Below are 22,387 nucleotides of genomic sequence, written 5' to 3'. Positions count from 1 at the left end.
GTTTCATAGCCCTCGCCGAGGCGAACCCATCGGTTAAGACTGATCGTTATTGGATTAATGGTTTGTGAGATAAATCATTTTAAAAATTCAAAAAAGCAATTAATGTGATGATGTCAGCATATGTGTAAGATTCTTGCATGCCTGCATGTGCTCTCAATAAAAAAAAAGGGCAACCTGGTGCATGTAGCTCCCGCTTGCGCAGGGTCCAGGGAAGGGTCCGACCACTTTGGGTCTATAGTACGCAGCCTTTCCCTACATTTCTGTAAGAGGCTGTTTCCAGCTGCATGTGCTCTCAATATAGTAAAAAATCCCATTGAAGTGCACGCATGCACACTTACGCAAAGTAGAATTTCCATTCCTTTTTGGGTTGCTCGGTTTAGGTTTTACTTCACAAATTCCTTTGTTTATGGATTTGTGATAAGAAACATTGTTATATGGAACCTATATTGGGAGGATGAGGCACATCTTTCTGTATTTTATACATCTGAGAAACATTATAAATTCACAACTTTTCAAACAGTTTTCGTGTCAAATGCTATGGGTAATTGATTTGATTGACATACCTGCCTATTCATGTTTATTATCAGAAACACAACAGTCACTTATTATGATTGTTAGAAAAATGATACTACCTCCGTCTCGGTGAATAAGTCATTCGCGTAGTTCTAGGTTAACGATTTAACTATCTAAATATGTATTTTATGTGACAAAAAATATATATTTAGAAACTACATTCTTGTAGAAATCTAGTGATATACTTTTCATAACATATAACACATATTTAATTGCTCAAATCGATGACCTAAAACTACGCGAATGACTTATTCACCTAGACGGAGGTAGTATAATTCTTTTGACATGTTACACACTTTCAGGTACCATATGGCGTGCATTTCAAGTATAATTACTTTGTTCGAGAGGAAAAAAATTCCTCTAATGACATCATATGGAGGCCTGGACCTGAGTGCTCCTTATCGATACCTTCTGTTAGCCAGAAAAATCATGTCATCCTTGTAAAAGATCAGTGGATGGAAACCAGTGTGGCAGGTATTTCCTCTCCTTCCTGGGGATCGTGGCTGATGGAAGCTGATTCTGTTGAAGATCAAATTGCTGAGAGAGGGAAGCGTGAGAGCATTGTGAAAGCCCACTCTGTTATAGATATGGACGGAGCTTCATCTGTAGGTAATGTTGCTCTACCACATATTTTCATTTAATCAGTATTGACTGAGGCCCTTAGAGTTGCTGAACACTTAAATGTTTTCAGTTGATTGGCAGGTGAGCATATTATAATGAGACTTTGGAATGGCACACCTTTAGATTCAGTCAGTCCATCCATCAGTGTGCATGATGATTTTGCTGCAGCTGATAAACCAAATGCAATTAAAGTAAGTGTAAACCAACATGAGATAAATCAGCCTGTTGAGGAGCCATGGGTTCTTGGACCTATCGTCTCAGCAAAGAACTCTGTTGCACAAGTGAAACGCAAGAAAGACAGAAGGAAGTTTTTGAATACGGAAAAGGATTCAGGTGAAATAACTGAAAACATGCCTGAACAGGATCAGCCTGCGGAGGAGCCATGGTTATTTCAGTCTTGGGTGACAACAAACAGAGCTGGTGTTATATCAAAACGGAAAGTAGAAGCAAAGGGTATTATGAAAAGGTTAAAAGAATTTGACAAACCCTCAGCAGCTTCTGAGAAGGATATGCCCGCCAGTGGTGAACCGCCAAGAGTCATATTAATTAACTCCTCTATCTGCAGTACACAGAGAATTGCAGTATTGGAAGATGGGAAATTAGTTGAACTCTTGCTGGAGCCCATAAAAAACAATGTACATTGTGACAGTATTTATTTAGGTATAATAACAAAACTTGTGCCTCATATGGGAGGTGCTTTTGTCGACATTGGAATTTTGAGACCTTCACTCATGAGCATAAAGCAAAACCGTGATCCATTTGTGTATCCTCAAATTGTCAAGGATATTAAAGGAGGTTCTGCTAATGATTCTGGTTATAACGATGAGAGCCTTCTGACATACGATGATGATGATGATGTTGATGATGATATGGCTGACAACGAGTTTGCAGATGAAGAAAATGACGATGATTCATTAACATTTCTGGCTCAGAATGTTAAGGAAAATGAAGAAGGCTTGGACATTGTGTCCCATTCTAATATAAAGAAGATTGATGGTGCTGAATTTGAAAATGTCTCTGGTTGGGATGATGAAATTGATGATCACGTGGAAGATGAATACAATGATGATCACTCACCAGGAGATCGGTCAGAGATCTGCAATGATATTAAGACGTTATCTTCCATTCAGCATGCTTTGAGGGAATCTAACGATGATACAAATGGATGTAGGTGGTCTCAAGTTCGCAAGGGCACAAAAATCATGGTTCAAGTTGTCAAGGAGGGATTGGGCACGAAAGGTCCAACACTGAGTCCCTTTCCATGCTTAAGAAGCCGATTTTGGGTGCGTAAGATTAACATAGTTCATTAGCTCTCATGCTCTTCGAGCATTACACTTTTAAAGCTTTATAATCTCTTGTTTAAAAAAATTAATGCTTCATAATCTCTTGTTTATCACCAAAGAACTAGGAATGGACAGGGATGCGTGTTAGCTACTCACGTGCCAGAACCATGAGTTGGTTTTGAGATCTTATGGGTTTCAACTCTAGCCTACCCCAACTTGTTTGGTCTTGGTTGCCATTGGTACTACAGTCGCACAAAAGGAATATCTCTGACTGCTAAATGCGGCTTGGTTAGTTCACGGAACCATAACCATTTGTGTCTGCACCCTGTTGCAAAAACTCATGTTACGCACATGAAAAAAATGTGAAGAAAAATCTGGGATGTACAACATCCTTAACACGTGCATTTGCAAAATATGCCATAACAAGCTGTTTCATGCTTCACTATGTAAGAAACCTTTTTGAGTTCTGATCTTGAATAAAGCAATGATCTTAACTTACCTGGAATATGTCGCTTACGGACATTTGCCATGATAACATGTTAATGATATCATCGACGACTAACTATTTGAGGCACATTCTGATCCAAGTACCAAAACTTTTGAAAGAATGCCCTTGTTCTGACAGACCCCACATTGTATGGTGCATAGGTGCTCAGGTAGAAACTTTTTTAACTTTGGAATGAGCCTTCCATTTTGAATTGCAGATATTGGTCTCTCGTGGCAACAAAGTTGGAGTTTCAAAAAAGATTACTGGGATAGAACGCACCCGGTTGAAGGGCATTACAAAGTTATTACGACCTCCTGGATTTACTCTGACGGCTCGTACAGTTGCCGCTGGCCATTCTTGGGAGGAGTTAAACAAGGACCTTGATCGGTTGTTATCTACCTGGAAAGGAATAACTGAACATGCTCAATCTGCTGCCCTAGCTGCCGAGGAGGGTGTGGAAGGTGCTATTCCTGTTATGTTGTATAGATCAAAGGGCCAGGCTCTATCTATTGTTCAAGATGATTTTAATGAGAAGGTGAGTTAAGTTTGCATACTATTCAAAACACAGCAGAACCAATAAAATTATGTCACGAGTACATTTCTTTTCAAACGCTTTACTCGAATCCCGATTAACTGGTATTCTTCATATAGGTCAAGAGGTTGGTTGTGGATTCTCCTCGCACCTACCATGAGGTGAGTAGCTTGATATATGATACGTTTATAGTCATTTAAACTCTTGAAGAAATATTTTTTCTAAAATGTTTTTCCTTCACACCAATGCATGCTTTATGGTGTGTACCTCTAGACAGAAGTTGAGTTCTATATGCCTGTTTTTTCTGTAATCCAAGAAGTAAACACTTGAAAATATATTCTCCGAAAATTTGCTGCACATTTTTTGTTGTCACATAAGCCTGTTGAATGAGTGGCCCATGTGGCCCAGGATGGCTAGGCCCATACCAGAGTGGTCCGATCTTCACAAAGTGGAGTTGGATGTGAGGAAGAACACGAAGAACACGAGGGGAAACACAATGGGAACTAGTACAAATCAACACACAAGTTGCAGCAAAGATACACATAGATAGATCCTTGATCCAAATCATCCACAAGAGAGAGATGAAACAAGATAGGATTCTTCCCCAAGTCCTAACACAAGGAGGGCTTGAATTCCTAGAGGAATCTTCACTCGTAGGTGGCCTTGATACTGCGTGAGTCTTCTCCCTCGGGAGGGTGTGTTCTCCATGAGGAGTCATCTCCGCAATGGAGGAATCCCACTAGGAGACGTAGATGAGCTAAGCTCCATCAATGAGTTCTAATCTTAGCTAACCCTGGATCTAAGGTGGGGGAGAGGTTTGGTTGTGCTACCTGTGTTTGTGTGTGTTTGCGGTGTGGACCTTTTTCTGTAAGGTGGGGGAGAGGTATATATAGGTCCACCCACGAATGGGTAAGTGAGGAGGGGATACATGGCTCGGGGGCCCAAAACTTTGCGCAGTCAGTCTTACCGGTCAGTCTGGTCGCGGAGGACTGGACAATTCAGTAGTACAAATCTTCGGAGGCTTCGGTGTAGGACCTGATAGTCTGGTCGGTCGGACCGGACAGTCCGGTGGCGAGTCTTTTGGACAATCTGGTGGCAACAGAAGGTTTTGAAGCTATGCAGACCGAAATGGACTGTTCGGCTAGCCGCCCGGATGCACCTCTCCTTCCATTGCTGCCTCTTCTTCCGTCATTTCTTCCACGCTTCCCTCTTGGATGGCATAGTCGTACTCTTGTGCTTGCACTCCCTCAACATGCGCGATGCTCAGCTTAAACCCATACATGCATTAGGAAGGAGGGTCAAGTAGTATACCATCCTCGAAGGGGCAAGTAAACACTATGTAAAGGAGAGAATCCACCTTCATATGTATGATGTGGGAGATGCGTGTCTCTTGACGGTGGGGCACTTGACATGGTGATGTCCGTGGGATGCTCCCCATCAAGATGGGAATGAACGATATCTATCACCCCACTTGAGGGCGAGTGTTGTATGAGTGGCCCATGTATTGCTGGCCTAGGAGGCCCAGGCCCATACCAGACAGTGGCTTGTTAGAGTACTATTTATATAATCATGTAGCCTTTTGTATTTACCCCATTGTACAAGGGGTTTTCTGCATATCCTACACCTGTACATGTATATATATATTGGCCTATGGCTTCATGGGAATACAAGTTGCATATTCCTAACATGGTATTAGATCTCAGGTTTTTTTAGCACGCACAACTCGTGCTTGATCCTTTCCTGGAGTCGTCGTGTTTTCCTTGTCGGATGTCGCTATTTCGTCGCCGCCTCGTTTCTCTACTCCGGCAACTGCTTGCCCACCCTCCCAAGTTGCATATTCCTAACATGGTATTAGATCTCAGGTTTTTTTAGCCCGCACAACTCGTGCTTGATCCTTTCCTGGAGTCGTCGTGTTTTCCTTGTCGGATGTCGCTATTTCGTCGCCGCCTCGTTTCTCTACTTCGGCAACTGCTTGCCCACCCTCCCAATACTCCGGTCAACACCGCTGCCCCGAGCTGCCCGCTTCGTCTCGAATCAAGCCGCCCGTGTCCCGATCTCCAGATTGAGACGCCGCGGGACTCCTCTGGATCGAGCCGTAGACTTCCGTGGGACTTCCCTCTAGATCGCCTCCTGATTCTGTCGAGCCGCCCAGGTCGTCGCCTCGTTAGGTCAGGGCCCTGCCAGTTTGTCATGTCGGCTCTCGATCGCGATTCTTACCCAAGCTGCCGTTCCTCGCCGATCTCTGCCGCTAGCCATCGATTCCTGTCACCACCGGCCGCTGATTCCTTCCGCTGGCCGCAGGACTTGGCCACCTTCGGCTGGAATTGATCTCCGGCTCATCTGTTGCTCCTTGGTCCCGTCGGGACCCTTTGATGGTAGCCTGTGAGGGCTGCTACTGTCTGCCTGTTGGTCGGTCGTGAAAAAGGAGAAAAAAGAGAGATGTTTTCATCGGGGTTGTATGTCCCTCGGTGCCCGATGAATCTTGATGTTGTTTTCTTCACTACCTCTGTCTCGCACATGGGCCGTTTCTCGGCGCTTGATGCTTGTTCACCTGTAACGTCGTACCATTCGGCGTCTTACGCAGGTTGTGCTGGTCGCTCTTCTGCGGCTCCTCCTGTGACCTCATATGGTGATTATTGCTCTACACTGACTCCTTCGCGACTTTAACCTGTGAATGTCGCTCTTCCCCGGCACCTTTGCGACTTTCACCGGCTGTACTAGTGCGTATGACTTCATCGTCTGCGCCTCACACACGTGTCTTCCCTTGGCCCTTGGTGCTTGTCTGCATACGGCCTCGTCTCCTCCACCGGCCTTTGTTAGTGCTACTGGTCATGCTACACCGTCACACTTAGCGGCTTCGACAGGTGGTGGTGGCCGCTCCTCTCCCGGTGCTACTATGTTGACTACTTCAGCTGTGTACTTCACTGAGGAGGAGATTGCGCGACTTCGCGCCCTGCTGATTGCCTCCGACTTTCTATTGTCGGGTGCATCTACGTCGAATTCTTCAGTTGAGCCCCTCACCGAGCAGGAGATTGTGCTACTTTGATGCCTGCTAGCTCCATCTTCTGGTTCTCCATTGACAGGTTCTACTGGTTTTGCTACTGACTCTTTGGCATTGTGAGACCACCTTCTATACAAGCAGGTACATCTCCGTGGATTCTTGATACTGGAGCATCTTTTCATATGACTCATGATTCATCCACTCTATCCTCTACTCGACCTCTTGATTCTGTTGCTCATGTTCTTACTGGTGATGGTACCTCTCCCGGTTACTGGTCGAGGCATTCTTGGCATTTCATCTTTTCATGTTCTTGATGTTGCTCATGTTCCCCGACTTACCATGCAGCTCATTTCTGGTGGCCAGATTGTTGATTTTGGTTGTCGTGTCATTCTCGACTTTCACTATTGTTCCATTCTGGACCGTCATTCTGACGCTCTCCTTGGTGCTGGCCCTCGACATCGTGACTCTCAGGGCCTCTGGGAGCTTGACTGGCTTCATCTTCCGTCCGCTGCCACTGCTGCCAGTCGTTGCCAGTCTTCCCCCTCAGCTGCCTTGTCTACCAGCTCTTTTGAGTAGTGGCATCATCGCCTTGGTCACTTGTGTGGCTCTCGTCTTTCATCCTTAGTTCGACGTGGTCTTCTTGGATCCGTTTCTGGCGGTGTGTCTTTAGATTGTCAGGGTTGTCGACTTGGTAAACAGGTCCAATTACCTTATCCTCATAGCGACACTGTCTCAACGTCCTTTTGACCTTGTTCACTCTGATGTCCGGGGTCCAGCTCCCTTTGCCTCGAAAGGAGGTCATCGCTACTATATTATCTTTGTAGATGATTTCTCTCGATACACCTGGATATATTTTATGTCTTCTCGTAGTGAGGTGTTATCCATCTATAAGCATTTTGCTGCCATGGTTCACACTCAGCTCTCTATGCCTATTCGTGTGTTCTGTGCTGACTCTGCTGGAGAGTATATCTCCAAGATGTTGCATGGAGTCCTTGCTGAGCAGGGTATTCTTGCCCAGTTGCCATGTCCTGGTGCTCATGCTCAGAATGGCGTGGCTAAGCGCAAGCATCGTCACCTTCTTGAGACGGCTTTGCATTGATGATTGCCGCCTCTCTTTCACCTCACTTCTAGGCTGAGGCTGTCTCCACTTCCACCTATCTCATCAACCTTTAGCCATCCACTGCTCTGCAGGGTGGCATTCCTTCTGAGCTTCTCTTTGATAGTTCTGATTATTCGGTGCTTCGTTTGTTTGGTTGTGTTTGCTATGTTTTTCTTGCCCCTCGTGAACACACCAAACTGTCCGTTCAGTTGAGTGTGTCTTCTTAGGTTATAATGATGAGCATAAGGGCTATCATTGTTGGGATCCAATTAGTCGTCGGATGCGTATTTCTCGGGATGTGACTTTTGACGAGTCTCGTCCCTTCTACCCGTGTCCATCTTCCTCGACCTTTTCAGTGGAGGATATATCTTTCCTCACTTTTTCTGACACACCTATCACTCCTGTTCAATCCTTGTTCGTCCGTCCTACTGCCCCTGCTTCTCCGACTGTTGCATATCCTACGCCACCATCTCCCATGATTTCCTCACCTCGCTCGTCACAGGATTCTGCTCCTTCATCCCCGGTGTCTTCTTCGTCACCCTCACCTATCTCGGTGATTCTTCCTTGCATTCTTCCATCTTTTCCTCAGTATTATACTCGTCGTCCGCGTAATGTGGATGTGTCTATTGATGTGCCATCTTCCTCATCTCATCAACCTACTTATGGCTTGCGTCCTCGTTCGCTTCCGCCTGTTGATCGACTTGGTTTTCCAAGCGCAAGCGCTGCTGTTCTTGAGCCGACTTCATATCATGAAGCTGTTGTTCATCCTGAATGGCAGTTTACGATGCCCGAGGAGCTTGCTGCTCTTGAGTGCACCGACACGTGGGATCTTGTTTCTCTTCCTCCTCGTGTCTGTCACATCACTTGTAAGTGGGTCTACAAGGTTAAGACCGGTCCTGATGGTTCTCTTGAGCACTACAAAGCTAGTCTTGTGGCTCGTGGTTTTCAACAGGAGCACGGTCGTGATTATTTTGAGACTTTTGCTCCTGTGGCCTAGATGACCACTATTTGTACACTTCTTGCCGTGGCCTCTGTTCGCCACTACACTGTGTCTCAGCTTGATGTTAAGAATGCCTTTCTTAATGGTGAGCTGCGTGAGGAGGTTTACATGCAGCCACCACCTGGGTATTCTATTCCTGATGGCATGGTCTGCCGTCTTCGTCGCTCTCTCTTTCTGGCCTTAAGCAAGCTCCTCAAGCCTGGTTTGAGCGTTTTGCCTCTGTGGTGACAGCCACTGGTTTTTCAGCGAGTGCTCATGATCCAGCGCTGTTTGTCCACCTTCCTGCTCGTGGTTGGACTCTTCTTCTTCTCTATGTTGATGACATGATCATCACTGGTGACGACCCCGAGTATATTGCCTTTGTGAAGGCCCGTCTTAGTGAGCAGTTTCTTATGTCTCATCTTGGCCCTCCTTGCTACTTTCTTGGAATCGAAGTCTCTTCTACCTTTGATGGCCTTTTTATTTCCCGGGAAAAGTATATCCAGGATCTTGCTTGTGTTGCTCTTACAGATGAGCGCATTGTTGACTCCCATGGAGCTCAATGTCCACCTCCGTGATAATGGTGTCCCCTTGTTTGATCCAACACGTTATCATCATCTTGTTGGTAGTCTTGTCTATCTAGCTGTCACTCGTCCGGATATCTCTTATCCGGTCCATATTCTGAGTCAGTTTGTCTCTGCTCCCACTTCGGTTCACTATAGTCACCTCCGTCGTGTTCTCCGATATCTTCGGGGCACGATCTCTCACCGTCTGTTCTTTCCTCGCTCTAGTTCCTTGCAGCTTCAGGCTTACTCGGATGCTACGTGGGCTAGTGATCCCTTCGACCGCGGTTCACTTTCTGCTTACTTTGTTTTTCTTGGTGGTTCTCTCATTTGCCTGGAAGACGAAGAAACAGACTGCAGTTTCCCGTTCAAGTGCAGAGGCTGAGTTGCGAGCTATGACTCTTTTGAAGGCAGAGGTGACTTGGTTACAGTGGTTACTTTAGGACTTTGGTGTTTCTGTCACTACACCTACCCTGCTATTGTTTGACAGTACAGGCGCTATTAGCATCGTGCACGATCCTATGAAGCATGAGCTCACAAATCATATTGGTGTTGATGCTTTCTATGTGCGCGCTGGTGTGCAGGATCAGGTTATTGCTCTTTAGTATGTGCCTTCCGAGTTACAGTTGGCGGATTTCTTTACGAAGCCCAGACTAGAGCGCAGCATGGTTTCTATCTCTTCAAACTCGGTGTTGTTTATCCACCATGAGTTTGAGGGTGGCTGTTAGAGTACTATTTATATAGCCATGTAGCCTTTTGTGTTTACCCCATTGTAAAAGGGGTTTTCTGCATATCCTACACCTGTACATGTATATATACTGGCCTATGGCCTCATGGGAATACAAGTTATGGCTGACCTAGTTGAGGTAGAGCTCCAGGCAGCAAAGGAGCGGGTCGCCAGCACAATCTATGAGTTCAACCACAGGCGTGCCTCCACTGTCCTACAAAGCATAATAATTAAATATGGATAGTTGTACTGTTAGCATATTAGTGTACCTTAAAACAACCTTAAAGCGAAAATGTACAATTTACATTTTACTGTCAGCATATTAGTGTTTCCTTATGGATATAAAAGCAAAACATGTATTGTGTGTCCTACCTTTGTTACATTGAGGGATATTGTCCATTCTTAGTAGAAAATCACATTTTCCAGACCTGTTGATGTAAAAAAAAAAGCTTTTCTTTCGTTTCTAGGTTACGGGCTATCTCCAAGAGGTTGCACCTGAGCTCTGCAATCGAGTCGACCTCTACGAGAAAAGAACTCCCATATTCGATGAATTTAAGATTGAAAAGGAGATCGACAATATTCTCCGCAAAAGGTATGATATCTCTTCCTGCATTACTGATGTTCGTTTTACAGCTGCTAATGTTTTTGCTTCCTGTGTGTAATATCTGGGAGCCATTCTACTGGAGAGCAAAATTGCATCTGTAACTGTATATTTGAGTTTGATAAGTAGCTTCAGTATGTCTGGACCAAGGAGCTGCTTTTGTGGAGTAGTGTGGATGTTATCTCTGTATTGCTGCAACCATAGCTTTTATCACTTCCTAACTAAGAACAAATTAATTTAATAAAAACCAATCCAAAGAGCAGAGTGCAACAACTACAGTGGCTTGGTGTCGTAGGTATTTCTGCGTAGAACTTGCTCAAAGAGTTAAGTTAACTTAGAAGTTGGTTTTGTAATAGCTGATCCATCATGGACCAAACAAGTCAATTGGCCCATGAACGAATTGACATTGGCACCCAAGGGAGCCAAGTTAAAAAAAGAAGGAAAAATGGCAGAAAAAGGAGGTTCCCTCAGGAATGAGTGAACTGTCCCAACCCTCTGGCCAGCAAGCAGCCAGCCCGGCGGCTCTGGCTCTGACCCAGGCACAACCTTCAAGAAGGATATCACTGAGAAAGGTGCGATCGTTCGGTTGTGCGTTGCCGAAGGTGCAGGCATCCCTGTGCTTCCAGATCATCCAAGATGTTAGGAGTACAGTACTAGCGAGGCCTTTTCGCCGCTCCTTGGAGGTTCTCTGCTTGGTTTCCAGCCACCAGTCGATGAGGGTCTCGCCAGGATCAGGCCCCCTGGAGGAGGTATGGAACCAAGGCATGACCTCATGCCAAATATCCCTGGCGAACAGGTAGTGGACCAGGAGATGCTGCATGATCTCCAAAGTTTGGGCGCAGAGCAGGCAAGCAGGATTATGTGGCAGCGCTTTGTGGGCAAAGGCGCTGCACATTCCAACAACGATCCAGACCGGCCAGCCAAAAATTGACTTTGTGAGGAGCCCATGTCTTCAAAGTAAGTTTCCAGGCACAACAGCGACAGACCCATGGAAGGTTGCCCTATAGCCTGGTCTGGCAGAGTAGACACCAGACTTAGTCCACCTCCAGACGAGGCATTCAGGCTCATCGAAGGGTTGGTAGGCTTGCCAGAGCGTCACAAACTCTCAGAGCCCCAATAAGGAAAGCTCAATCAGGATGTTGTTCAATCCAGGCACCGTTGAGAAGCCCCTGGGCCACGGTGCGAATTTCACTTCGACGGTTAGGGATCTTGGCGAGGATGTCAGTTGATAATTTTGCCACCGCGCTACTGTCAAGCCTGCGGTCAGACCAAAACCGGCAAGAAGACTGCCCATTGCCAATGATAGGCACTTAGGTGTCCTGATCTTCCGATGAGAGGTACTCCTTTGATTTTATAGGAGTTGACTTTGACGATCCGACTACAATGTGTGTCGACGCTGTGCCATGCAATCGCTAAACCAACTCCAGAATTGTTATTGACCAAGCTATGAACAGCAATATGAGTATTGCGAATATGAGTTGGGGTTCTGAAAAGCGGTTCGCCGGCGGTCGTTGGACACATCAGTTTACACAAAGTTGCAGCAATGTCCTAGGGCGGTATTTATGGAGGGACAAAGGGGAAATTCGGCCATCCTTGGGAGCCAGAGGCGACGAAATCCACCATAAGTCGGCTTCCTCCACTTATACAGACTCTAAAAACTGCCCAAAAGTTAGGTGGCACAACATCTATGGATGATTATCGATGGAATTATGAGGTGTCATCTTGTATATTTCGTCCATGTCTTCATTCAGCGGCTGGTTTTCAGGGGTTCAAACACTAGTGTCCTTCTGATAATGACGGGATGTTAAGTAATTAACACATCAAGCTAACACACCAAAGTAAAGAAGCCCAGCCCATGTAACATTGTGGCCTGCCCATGTGTTTGTTTTGCCCCGGGCTGTGCCAATGGTCAATGTGATAGATCTGATCAATTGGTGTACCACGTCTCGCTGCAGGGAGTTTAGGAGGCCTACCGTTGCCTCCGCCGCTCGTCACGACGCCATCCACAATCGCATACTAGTACACAGTTGGACGCCAAGCGATTGGAGACCAGCTAGTATTCTGTTCGCCTGCAACAGCCACCACTTATTGAGTCACCAGCTTTTCGCATGTCTGTACCACAACTCTTGCCTGAAAGGATGGCAGAGGACAATGACGTCGTCAGCGTAAAGGGATTTAGCCAGGATTTGCCTATGAGGGTGAAGAAGCCAAAGTCCAGGGTAGGCTGAACCAAGCGGCAGAGGGTGTCGACGGACAGTATGAAGATTTACGGGGAAAGCGGGCCCCCCTTGCCACATGCCCTTCCGGTGCCAAATCGGTGCGCTGGGCATGCCGTTAACCAGGACCCTAGTATTGGCGTAGGAGCACAATATGCACAGCCAACCGCAGAATTTCTTGCCAAAACCATAGCGACAAAGAACCTTGAGGACGAATATTCAGGAGATCGAGTGAAACGCTTTGGTTAGGTCGAGCTTTAGCAGCTCCCGCGGCAACTTGAGCTGGTGAAGGAGCCACGCCGATTGATATTAGAGATGCTTATAAATTTCTGCCTTATTATATGATAGTGTTTCCTTTGTTGCAGGGTTGTGCTACAGAATGGGGGTTCTTTAATTATAGAACAGACTGAAGCTCTAGTTTCCATTGATGTGAATGGTGGCCACAGCATGTTTGGTCAAGGGACGTCGCAGGAGAAGGCTATTTTAGATGTCAATCTTGAAGCTGCAAAGCAAGTATGTGCTTTATGCTTTTGCTTTGCAGGAAAACAGTATATTTGCTTCCAAATTGTCTCTCAGAATCTATCTGTGTCATGAACTCATCCTTCTGTTGTGATTCACTTTCATTGCTTTATTAATTGCTACAGATGCAATTCATTGCACTTTGTCTTGCACGGCACAGGTTTGCTATGAAAATATTCTCTTGCTTCTTGTTATGAGTGAACGTATTTATGTGAAACTATCGACTTTGCAGTAGCACTTAAGGGATGCAGTTGGTGTATGTGCTAGAGCTGCTACTCCCCCGTTTATATATAAGGGGTGTTTGACTTTTCAGTCTCCAATGCATGATCTTGAGTATGATTTTTACTTTATAATATGCTTAAAAGATTTAGTAAAATGATATATGACATGCAAATATTTTGCAAGACAAATACAACAACATTAGTGGTCAAAGTTTTAAATAGTTGATCACATGTATACTTATGTGCCTTATGTTTTGAATACCGGTAGTATATCAGTAGTTTATACTTAGACCAGCGTCTGTCTGGGCTGTTGGTTGTGTTTGGCTGTTCTATTAATTTCATATTGTTAGCTATATATTAGCATCAGTGTATCACATGCTCATATCACAAATTTTCATTAGTTCTTTTTATGTTGGTTATCTAATCCCAAGGCAGGATGACCTAATGAGCGGGCTGCTCACACACACGTAGCTATTGCACATTCAAAAATAAATGCATCCCTTCTGGTAGAATGTAACATCAAATAATAGCGTAATGTTTGGAGTTTATCATTTTACGAGTGTTGTTGACTTACTGTCATTTAGGTGATTGTATTTTGAGAAGTGATATCTGTTTATGGTTCACAAAGGAATTGTTACTTATTTCATTTCAAGTACTCCCTCCGTCCAGAAATATTTGTCGGAGGATTGGATGTATCTAGACGTATTTTAGTTTTAGATACATCCATTTTTATGCATTTTTTCGACAAGTATTTCCGGACGGAGGGAGTACTAAATAAAAAATTCACTGTCTGATGGCACACATTTTACTTCATAACCTTCTGCTTTTTAAGATGAAATAGTGCATATTTCTCTTTTTTTTAGCTGGGACAATCAGCCTTCATCAGGATATTCTGTACTCCTCCGTTCATAATATAGTGCACGTTGGTTTTCTCAGAAGTTAAATTTCAGAAACTTTGACCAAGTTCATAGAGAAAATTATCTATATCTACTACCGGATATATACCATATGAAATATAATCATGATTAAAATAATGGTATTGATTTGGAATTCTAGACTCTGATAATTTTTTCCTATAAACTTGGTCAAAGTTTAAAAGTATGCCTTTGAAAAATCTAGTAAACACTATTTTGGAACGGAGGGAATACCATTTATTACTCAAATTATACTTGCATTGATATCCCTATTAGAAAATTGCTTTGCACAATGATACCATACCTGCAACTGGTACTTGTGTTTTGTGTAACCAGCAACCATACACACGCTATGGAGCAAGATAATAAATCTGGTTTGCATAGATTGATTGTATATTTGAAGTATGGAAGATTATTAAAGTACTGGACTTGATTGCTAATCTTGAAATTTCTTCAACACAGATTGCTCGCGAGCTGCGCTTGAGGGATATTGGTGGCATCATTGTTGTTGATTTTATCGACATGACGGACGATTGTAAGATATAGCTTCGACTCTGGTAGAACTAATAATGTCATGTAAATGCATACCCAGGATTGTGCATTTGTTTTACATATTCTCACTAAACTTGCATTTATGTTTTGCTTTATGTTGAACCGGTATGGGCCAAGCCCATCTAGCTTTGTCACTTAGGGCCCAAGCCCATGAGGAGGTGCTGACCTAGAAGGAGGCATCAGTCCTCCCGTTCCCAAGCTGAGCCGCCACACACACAGAAAAGGCTAACGAAAGAGGTGGGCTCCTGCGACTACAACATGGTATCAGACCTAGGCGGCAACGACGGGGCCTGACGGGAGTAGGGCGGCGACGGCGGACCTAGGAGGCGGAGTGGGCTCACCTCGGCGCGGGCTCCTCCCTCTTCCCCTCATTCCCTTCTTGTTCCCTCTCGCGGTTGTGCGCTGGCTGGCCTCTCGCAGCTGCAGGGAAGCTGCGCCAGTAGCTGCGTGCGAGTGAGGAAGACAAGGGGGCGGCGCGAGCTGAGGAGGTGCGCATGTGGAGGGGCTGTAGAGGGGACTGACAGGAGGTGTGCTGCTGGAACTGCTGCTGTGTGCAGCGGCTAAGTCAGAGGAGAGAAGTGTGCTGCAGCTGCCTGAAGCTGAGGTTGCTGTTGGTTGCTGTCCTGCTGCTGAGGAAGGAGAAGTGGGGCAGTGTTGTGCTGCTGATTGAAAGGGAACTGGAGACTGCTGATTCTGCAGAGGACTGTGTGCGGCTGTGCTTGCTGCTATTGTTGGCTGTGTAGGCTGTATCCGAAGATGAGTGAGCCAACAGGCCTTGCTGAGGCTTTCGAGAAGCTAGCTAAGATCCTTGAGGAGTCGAAATCTGGGGCCATCGTTCCTCGACAGGAAGTGGCTCAGAAGATCGAACTGTCGCCCATGGACATGAAGTTAGAGGGGGCTACCAATTATCTGAGCTGGTCCCGAAGGGCGTTGCTGGCTGTGGAACAGAAGGAGCTTGATGGGCACTTGTTGGGTGCTGTTGCTGAACCAGGAGACAAGACTACTGTGGAGGGAAAGAGATGGAAGGTCATAAACTCTGTGCTCATTGGCTGGTTGTTGAACTCGGTGGTGCCCCCCATTGGACGCTCTGTGGAGGGGCTATCCACATCCGCTGCGATATGGACGACTCTGTCCACCTTGTACTCAGGTAAGGGCAATGTCATGCTCATTGCTCAGATTGAGGGGAAGATCAGTCGGCTGCATCAAGGTGATGACATGTCAGTGATGACATATGTGGCAGAGCTGCAGGCTTTGTGGGCAGAGCAGGATAACTGCGACCCTCTGGAACTCTATGATGCGGCTTGCATCGAGTCAGGGCGCAAGTGGATTGCACGCAGGCGTGTGCTGAAACTGTTGGAGGGGCTTAGAGGTTGCTTTCATGGCAGGAGGGCATCCCTGTTGCACCAACCTCTCCTGCCCTTTATCGAGGAGACTATTGCTGCAATGTCTCAAGAGGAGGTGCGGCTATCTCTTGAGCATGTAGACATGAAGGTTGTGCCGGCTTCGACATTTGCAGTCACTGAGCGCATGGAGTGGAGCGATCCCAACAAATGTCATATCTGTGGGGAGGTAGGTCACTGGAAGTGGGCGTGTCCAACTCGTGGCAGAGGCAGGGGATACGACAGAGGGGGAACTGGCAGAGGCAGGCGTGGTAGAGGCAGAGGTGGATACTCAGGGACCTCAAGGGGCCAGGCTTCTATGGGTAGAGGTGGCTACTCAGGACACTTAGGGGATCAGAGGGCTCACATGACAGTGGCAGGAGACATTGGGACGTCACAAGGCAAAGATGCAGCTGATGCTGACTATGGAGACTTTGCTCTCTGGGCCTCCACTGATGAAGGTAATCCGGATGAGGCATGTCTTGCTTCTAATGAGAGTGCTCCAGAGTGGGTTCTTGACTCTGGAGCATCTAAGCATGTTGCTAGTAATTCCTGCATGTTTGAGTCTTACCATAAGCACCCTCCGTCTCACACGGGCACAATGCAAACTGCTGATGGCACAAACCAGCCTGTCATAGGGGTTGGCACAGTCAAGTGCACTCCGACCATCTCCCTATCCTCAGTGTTACATGTGCCAGCTTTTCCTGTCAATTTGGTCTCTTTCAGTGCTCTAATTGATCAAATTGACTGTCGTGTGATCCTTGACAAATTCGGTTGCGTGATTCAGGAGCGCCAGACGAGCCAGACGGTTGGGACTGGCACCAGGCGTAGGGGGCTCTGGTACATGGACCAGGAGGTGCAGCCGGACTTGGTGTGTGCTGCGACCATGGAGGACAAGGAGAAGGAGGCGATGATCCATCACTGTAGGATGGGACATGTATCTTTTGATAAGATGAGTAGAATCTTTCCGGATGTTATGTGTGGGATAGGCAAGGGCAAGTTGACATGTGATGCTTGCGAATATGCCAAACACACACGAGCCTCATATGTGGGCAAGGGGCTTAGGAGCATCTCTCCTTTTATGCTTATTCATTCGGATGTATGGAAGAGCCCAGTTGTATCAATGAATGGAATGAAATACTTTGTTACATTCATCGATTGCTATTCTCGTATGACTTGGATTTATATGATGCGTCACAAAGATGAGGTGTTTAGCTGTTTTCAGAATTTCCATGCCTTGGTGAAGAATCAGTTTCAGGTGCAGGCGCAGGTGATCAGGACTGACAATGGGACAGAGTATGTGAACAACACATTTGGGGCCTATTTGTCTGATCAAGGTATTCTTCATCAAACTACATGCCCAGGCACCCCTCCTCAGAATGGAGTGGCAGAAAGGAAAAATCGACATATTCTTGAGGTTGCTCGGTCATTGATGTTTACGATGAATGTGCCCAAATTCTTGTGGAGTGAAGCAGTTATGACAGCCACATACTTGATCAAGAATACTTGTTTTGATGAAGAATACCTTGTTTTGATGAAGCAGTTATGACAGCCACAGACACCATCAAGAATACTAAGCATGAAATCTCCGTGTGAGCTAGTATATGGAGAAACTAAGTTTGTTGTTCCCCCAAAGTTGTTTGGCAGTACTTGTTTTGTTCGAGATCACCGTCCTTCTGTTGGAAAACTTGATCCGCGAGCGGTGAAGTGTATTTTTCTGGGCTATTCTTCTAGTCAGCAGGGGTATAAATGTTGGTGTCCCTCAGAGAAACGCAGGTTTGTCAGTATGGATGTAACCTTCAGGGAGTCTGAGCCATTCTATGGTGAGCCAACAGATCTAAGTGTGTTGTTTCAAGGGCTTGACCATTTACACTCTGTGCAGGATGGTCAAGAGGGGGAGAAGGCTGTATCTCACACTCAGGAGGATTCTGTGGGCACTAATGATGTGCAGGTTCAAGTCCAGCCAATTGTGGGTACAATTCCGGTTGGTACTCTCACTGATGGTGATGTGCAGGTTCAGGTCCAGCCAACAGTGGGTTCCATTCAGATTGGTAATCTCCAGCTCCCTGTTCGAGATCGGTGGCAGAAGACCCCCCTAGTGTACTCTCGACGAGAGCCACAAGTGCCACAGGTGCATGACTCATCTGACACTCGTCTGGTATATTCTCGGCGGTAGCCACTTGTGCAGGAGGGGGAGCAACAAGTGCAGGGGGAGCAGTCAGTGCAGGGGGAGCAACAAGGCAGTGGTGCAAGCTCATCTGACACAGTGGAACTGCCTATTGCGTTGCGAAAGGGGACACGTGAAGCGGCACAGAAGGCTTTACCACCGGAGGTTTTTGATGATCATGATATCGGAAATGTTGTGTCTTATCAGGCTTTGTCTCCTTCCTATAGAGTGTTTGTTGCCTCTCTTCAAACTGTGTCAATCCCAAAGGATTGGAAGGCTGCAAAGCAAGATCCGAAGTGGCGTGAAGCGATGATAGAAGAGTTGGAAGCACTGAGGAAAAACAAGACATGGGTGCTAACTACATTGCCGGCAGGAAAGAAAGCAGTGAGTTGTAAGTGGATCTATACAGTGAAGCAGAATCCTGAGGGGAAGGTGGAACGGTATAAGGCCAGATTGGTCGCCAGAGGATATAGTCAAACTTATGGAATTGACTATGACGAGACGTTTGCTCCAGTGGCAAAGATGAACACAGTAAGGATATTGGTTTCCTGTGCTGCAAACTTTGGGTGGAAATTGCATCAATTAGATGTCAAGAATGCCTTCTTGCATGGTGAGTTGCAGGAAGAAGTGTACATGGAGATACCACCAGGTTTTGGTACTTCACAGACCACGGGGAAGGTATGTAGGCTGAAGAAATCCTTGTATGGACTGAAGCAATCGCCGAGGGCTTGGTTCGATAGGTTCAGACGTGCTGTCCGTGCTATGGGGTATGGTCAATGTAATGGTGACCACACGGTGTTCTACAGACACTCACTCTCTAATCGAAAGATCACCATTCTTGCAGTTTATGTGGATGACATTATCATCACCGGAGATGATGAGGAGGAAATAAAGAGATTGAAGGGGTGTCTGAGCTATGAGTTTGAGGTGAAGGATTTGGGCAACCTAAAATACTTCCTTGGGATTGAAGTGGCCCGGACAGAGAAGGGAATATCTTTGTGCCAAAGGAAATACACCTTGGATCTCTTGAGTGACATGGGCATGATGGGATGTCGTGCAGCCCCTACGCCGATTGAACAAAATCATCAAGTGACAGCTCAGTCAGGCGAGCTGGTGAATAAGGAAGATTATCAGAAACTGGTTGGGAGGTTATTGTACTTGTGTCATACCAGGCCTGACATTACGTATGCCGTGGGTGTGGTGAGCAGATACATGCATGAACCAAGGAGTGGGCATCTTGATATTGTGCACAGAATTCTGAGATACTTGAAGGGGATTCCGGGTAAAGGGTTGTGGTTTGCGAAGAGTGGACATCTTGAGGTGGATGGCTATAGTGACTCTGATTGGGCCAGTTGTCAAGATGATAGAAGATCAACTTCTGGCTACTGTGTGTTTGTGGGAGGAAACTTGGTGTCATGGAGAAGCAAGAAACAGGCTGTTGTGTCTAGATCAACAGCAGAAGCCGAGTATAGAGCATTATCTCAAGGGTTATGTGAGATGCTCTGGGTGAAGTACCTACTGAGCGAGTTGAAACTTCTGAGGAAGGGACCCTTGAAGGTGTGGTGTGACAATCAGTCAGCTATTGCCATTGCTAATAACCCAGTTCAGCATGATAGGACAAAACATGTGGAAATTGATCGCTTCTTCATTAAGGAGAAACTTGATGCTAGGATCATCAGTCTTACTCATGTCAGCTCTGGGCAACAGTTTGCAGATTGCTTGACAAAGGGACTGGGAACGAAGGACTGTAACTTGGCATGTGACAAGATGGGGATGATAGATATCTACCACCCATCTTGAGGGGGAGTGTTGAACCGGTATGGGCCAAGCCCATCTAGCTTTGTCACTTAGGGCCCAAGCCCATGAGGAGGTGCTGACCTAGAAGGAGGCATCAGTCCTCCCGTTCCCAAGCTGAGCCGCCACACACACCGAAAAGGCTAACGAGAGAGGTGGGCTCCTGCGACTACAACACTTTATTTATTTATTTTTTCTGCCAGCCCGTTGATACTTGACTATCTTGTACAATTTTATATCGTATACTAGTATCATTTGTGCAGCCTGATGTTTTAGAATTTACTAGAATGCAGTCTCATTGAATATCATTCTGTGACTTGTACCTTCTCATGTTTTCACATGCTAGGGTAAAATTACCTAGCAAATGATGTTGCTTATTGATGTTAAACTGCTAGATTGTTTTGTAAAAAATCAAGTATAAGATTTCATTTAACGGCATTCTTTTATTAGTGAACAGTATTTTACGTTTTGTACTCAAACACTTGCATATCATTACTCCTGCCAGTAAGATTCAGTCTGGTGTTTGTCCTACAAATTCTTCTTCTTTACCTGTTAAGTTGTTATATGTAACTGGATGCTGGTAAATTTGGTTGGATTTTCAACAAAAAATTGATTAAATGTTGGTCAGTATATCTCTATAAGAATATTTGGCATCTGATCTGGATACTTTGCAAAAGTTAGGAATTGTTTGGCTAGATTTTTGTGTGTGCCATCATTTCTCTTCTGACAGGAAATTCACGATTTGTAATTTAAAAAGTGCATTCTGTTCAAAACTGAATCTTCATGGAATTTTAAGAGCTTTGCTTATGCTCTGAATTAAGGCCACTACAGGTAATAGAGAACACCGCTTTTACTTGTACCATTTATGCATCCTGCATAGTTGGTTAAATTGTTAGCTGACATCGTGGCCAATCTGTTATTGCATTCCCATTTTTCTTCTGATGGTTGAGACAAATTCCTTCCTGGTTATTTAATCAATGTTTCTTGCACTTAATGATGTGCATAAGATTATGTGTATTTTCCTGCTCCTTTTTTTTATCCTTGATCTAATCTAGCATTTTCCCTCAGCAAACAAAAGATTAGTCTATGAAGAAATGAAGAAAGCAGTAGAAAAGGACCGCTCAACCGTTGGTGTTTCAGAATTGTCAAAGCTAGGTTTGATGGAAATAACTAGAAAAAGGGTAATGTGCTACTGACACTTTGCCAGCATGCTGACACTATGTTCTTGTATACTGGAAACTTCAATTTTCATAAGAGCGCAATAAATCTTGTTGGTTGTTACTTGGAGTTATCAGTGGCAAACTCGTAATTGCTTGGATCACTTTGGCAGCATGCTGACAGTTATCCAAGAGGTTCCCATTAACATGATGTTATGACCGGCATGTTAGGGGCTTAGCCCAGTTAGTTGGGCCCAATCGTTATTAGGGGCTTAGCCCAATTATCATTATTAGGGACTTGGGAGTCAAGTAAACCTCTCTATATAAGGAGAGGAGATGTATCAATCTAATCGAGCAAAGAAGCAATCGTATTTGCTCGGCTTCCTTAGGGAGCCGGGAGACCTAACCCTAGCGGCCTCCTTGCCTGCGCCATCTCCCTCTCAGCCGCCGCCTTCTCGCGCACGACGGCGCCCAACCGCCGGCGGCCGCGAGTTCACCCACGACCAGCTCCCTCCTTCCCTACAACCTCCGGCCTAGAGCCGATAAAACCCTAGTTTCTACCAGTTTGGTATCAGGTAGCTCAGTTCCGATCATGTCTTTGCCGCCGCCCACCCCGTCGCTTCCGCTGCCGACCGGCACCACCGCGCCGCTGCCAATCTCCACCGCGCCGATGCCCTCCCCGTCCGCGCCGCTGGTCGCATCCTCTGGCGCCGCCACCTTCCACCGCACCACTGGCCGCCGCCTACACCCCGGAGGAGATCACCGGGGTCCTCAACGACCTCGTCACAGCCGTCCAGGAAATCTGGTTGTACCCGACCAGCCCCTATGGGCCGCCGCCGCCCCTGCCGCCGACCGCCGCCACCGGGCCGCCGGCCCTACCGTGGTATTTGCCGCATATAGGGGCCTCCACGGCGTTCGCTGGGACGCTGCCCGCAGCCGCCTGGCAGTGGCCGCAGTGGCCGGCGCCGGTTTCCGACCTCCTGTGCCCATCGCCGCCTCCGC

At 46.1% G+C, this 22,387-nt stretch overlaps 1 protein-coding gene across 4 annotated transcripts in view; it reads left to right on the top strand.

Annotated features, from left to right (window-relative positions):
• LOC123160510 (ribonuclease E/G-like protein, chloroplastic) overlaps window positions 1-22,387 on the top strand; it is a 39,109-nt gene that overhangs the window by 11,768 nt on the left and 4,954 nt on the right. Inside the window, exons 4-12 of one of the 4 annotated variants that reach the window (XM_044578321.1) lie at window positions 876-1,182; window positions 1,276-2,281; window positions 2,366-2,477; window positions 3,182-3,499; window positions 3,616-3,657; window positions 10,333-10,457; window positions 13,048-13,195; window positions 14,799-14,871; window positions 21,297-21,409. In XM_044578321.1, coding sequence (XP_044434256.1) covers window positions 876-1,182; window positions 1,276-2,281; window positions 2,366-2,477; window positions 3,182-3,499; window positions 3,616-3,657; window positions 10,333-10,457; window positions 13,048-13,195; window positions 14,799-14,871; window positions 21,297-21,409 — 2,244 coding nt within the window. Of the gene's footprint in view, window positions 1-875; window positions 1,183-1,264; window positions 2,478-3,181; window positions 3,500-3,615; window positions 3,658-10,332; window positions 10,458-13,047; window positions 13,196-14,798; window positions 14,872-20,141; window positions 20,384-21,296; window positions 21,410-22,387 lie in introns of those variants that run through there. The other 3 variants (XM_044578320.1, XM_044578322.1, XM_044578323.1) reach the window with 3 other exon arrangements.

This window comes from Triticum aestivum, chromosome 7B, assembly GCF_018294505.1.
Source record: "Triticum aestivum cultivar Chinese Spring chromosome 7B, IWGSC CS RefSeq v2.1, whole genome shotgun sequence".
Classification (NCBI taxonomy): domain Eukaryota; kingdom Viridiplantae; phylum Streptophyta; class Magnoliopsida; order Poales; family Poaceae; genus Triticum; species Triticum aestivum.
The sequence above is the reverse complement of the archived record's forward strand: the minus strand, read 5'-3'. Positions and strand labels throughout refer to the sequence as shown.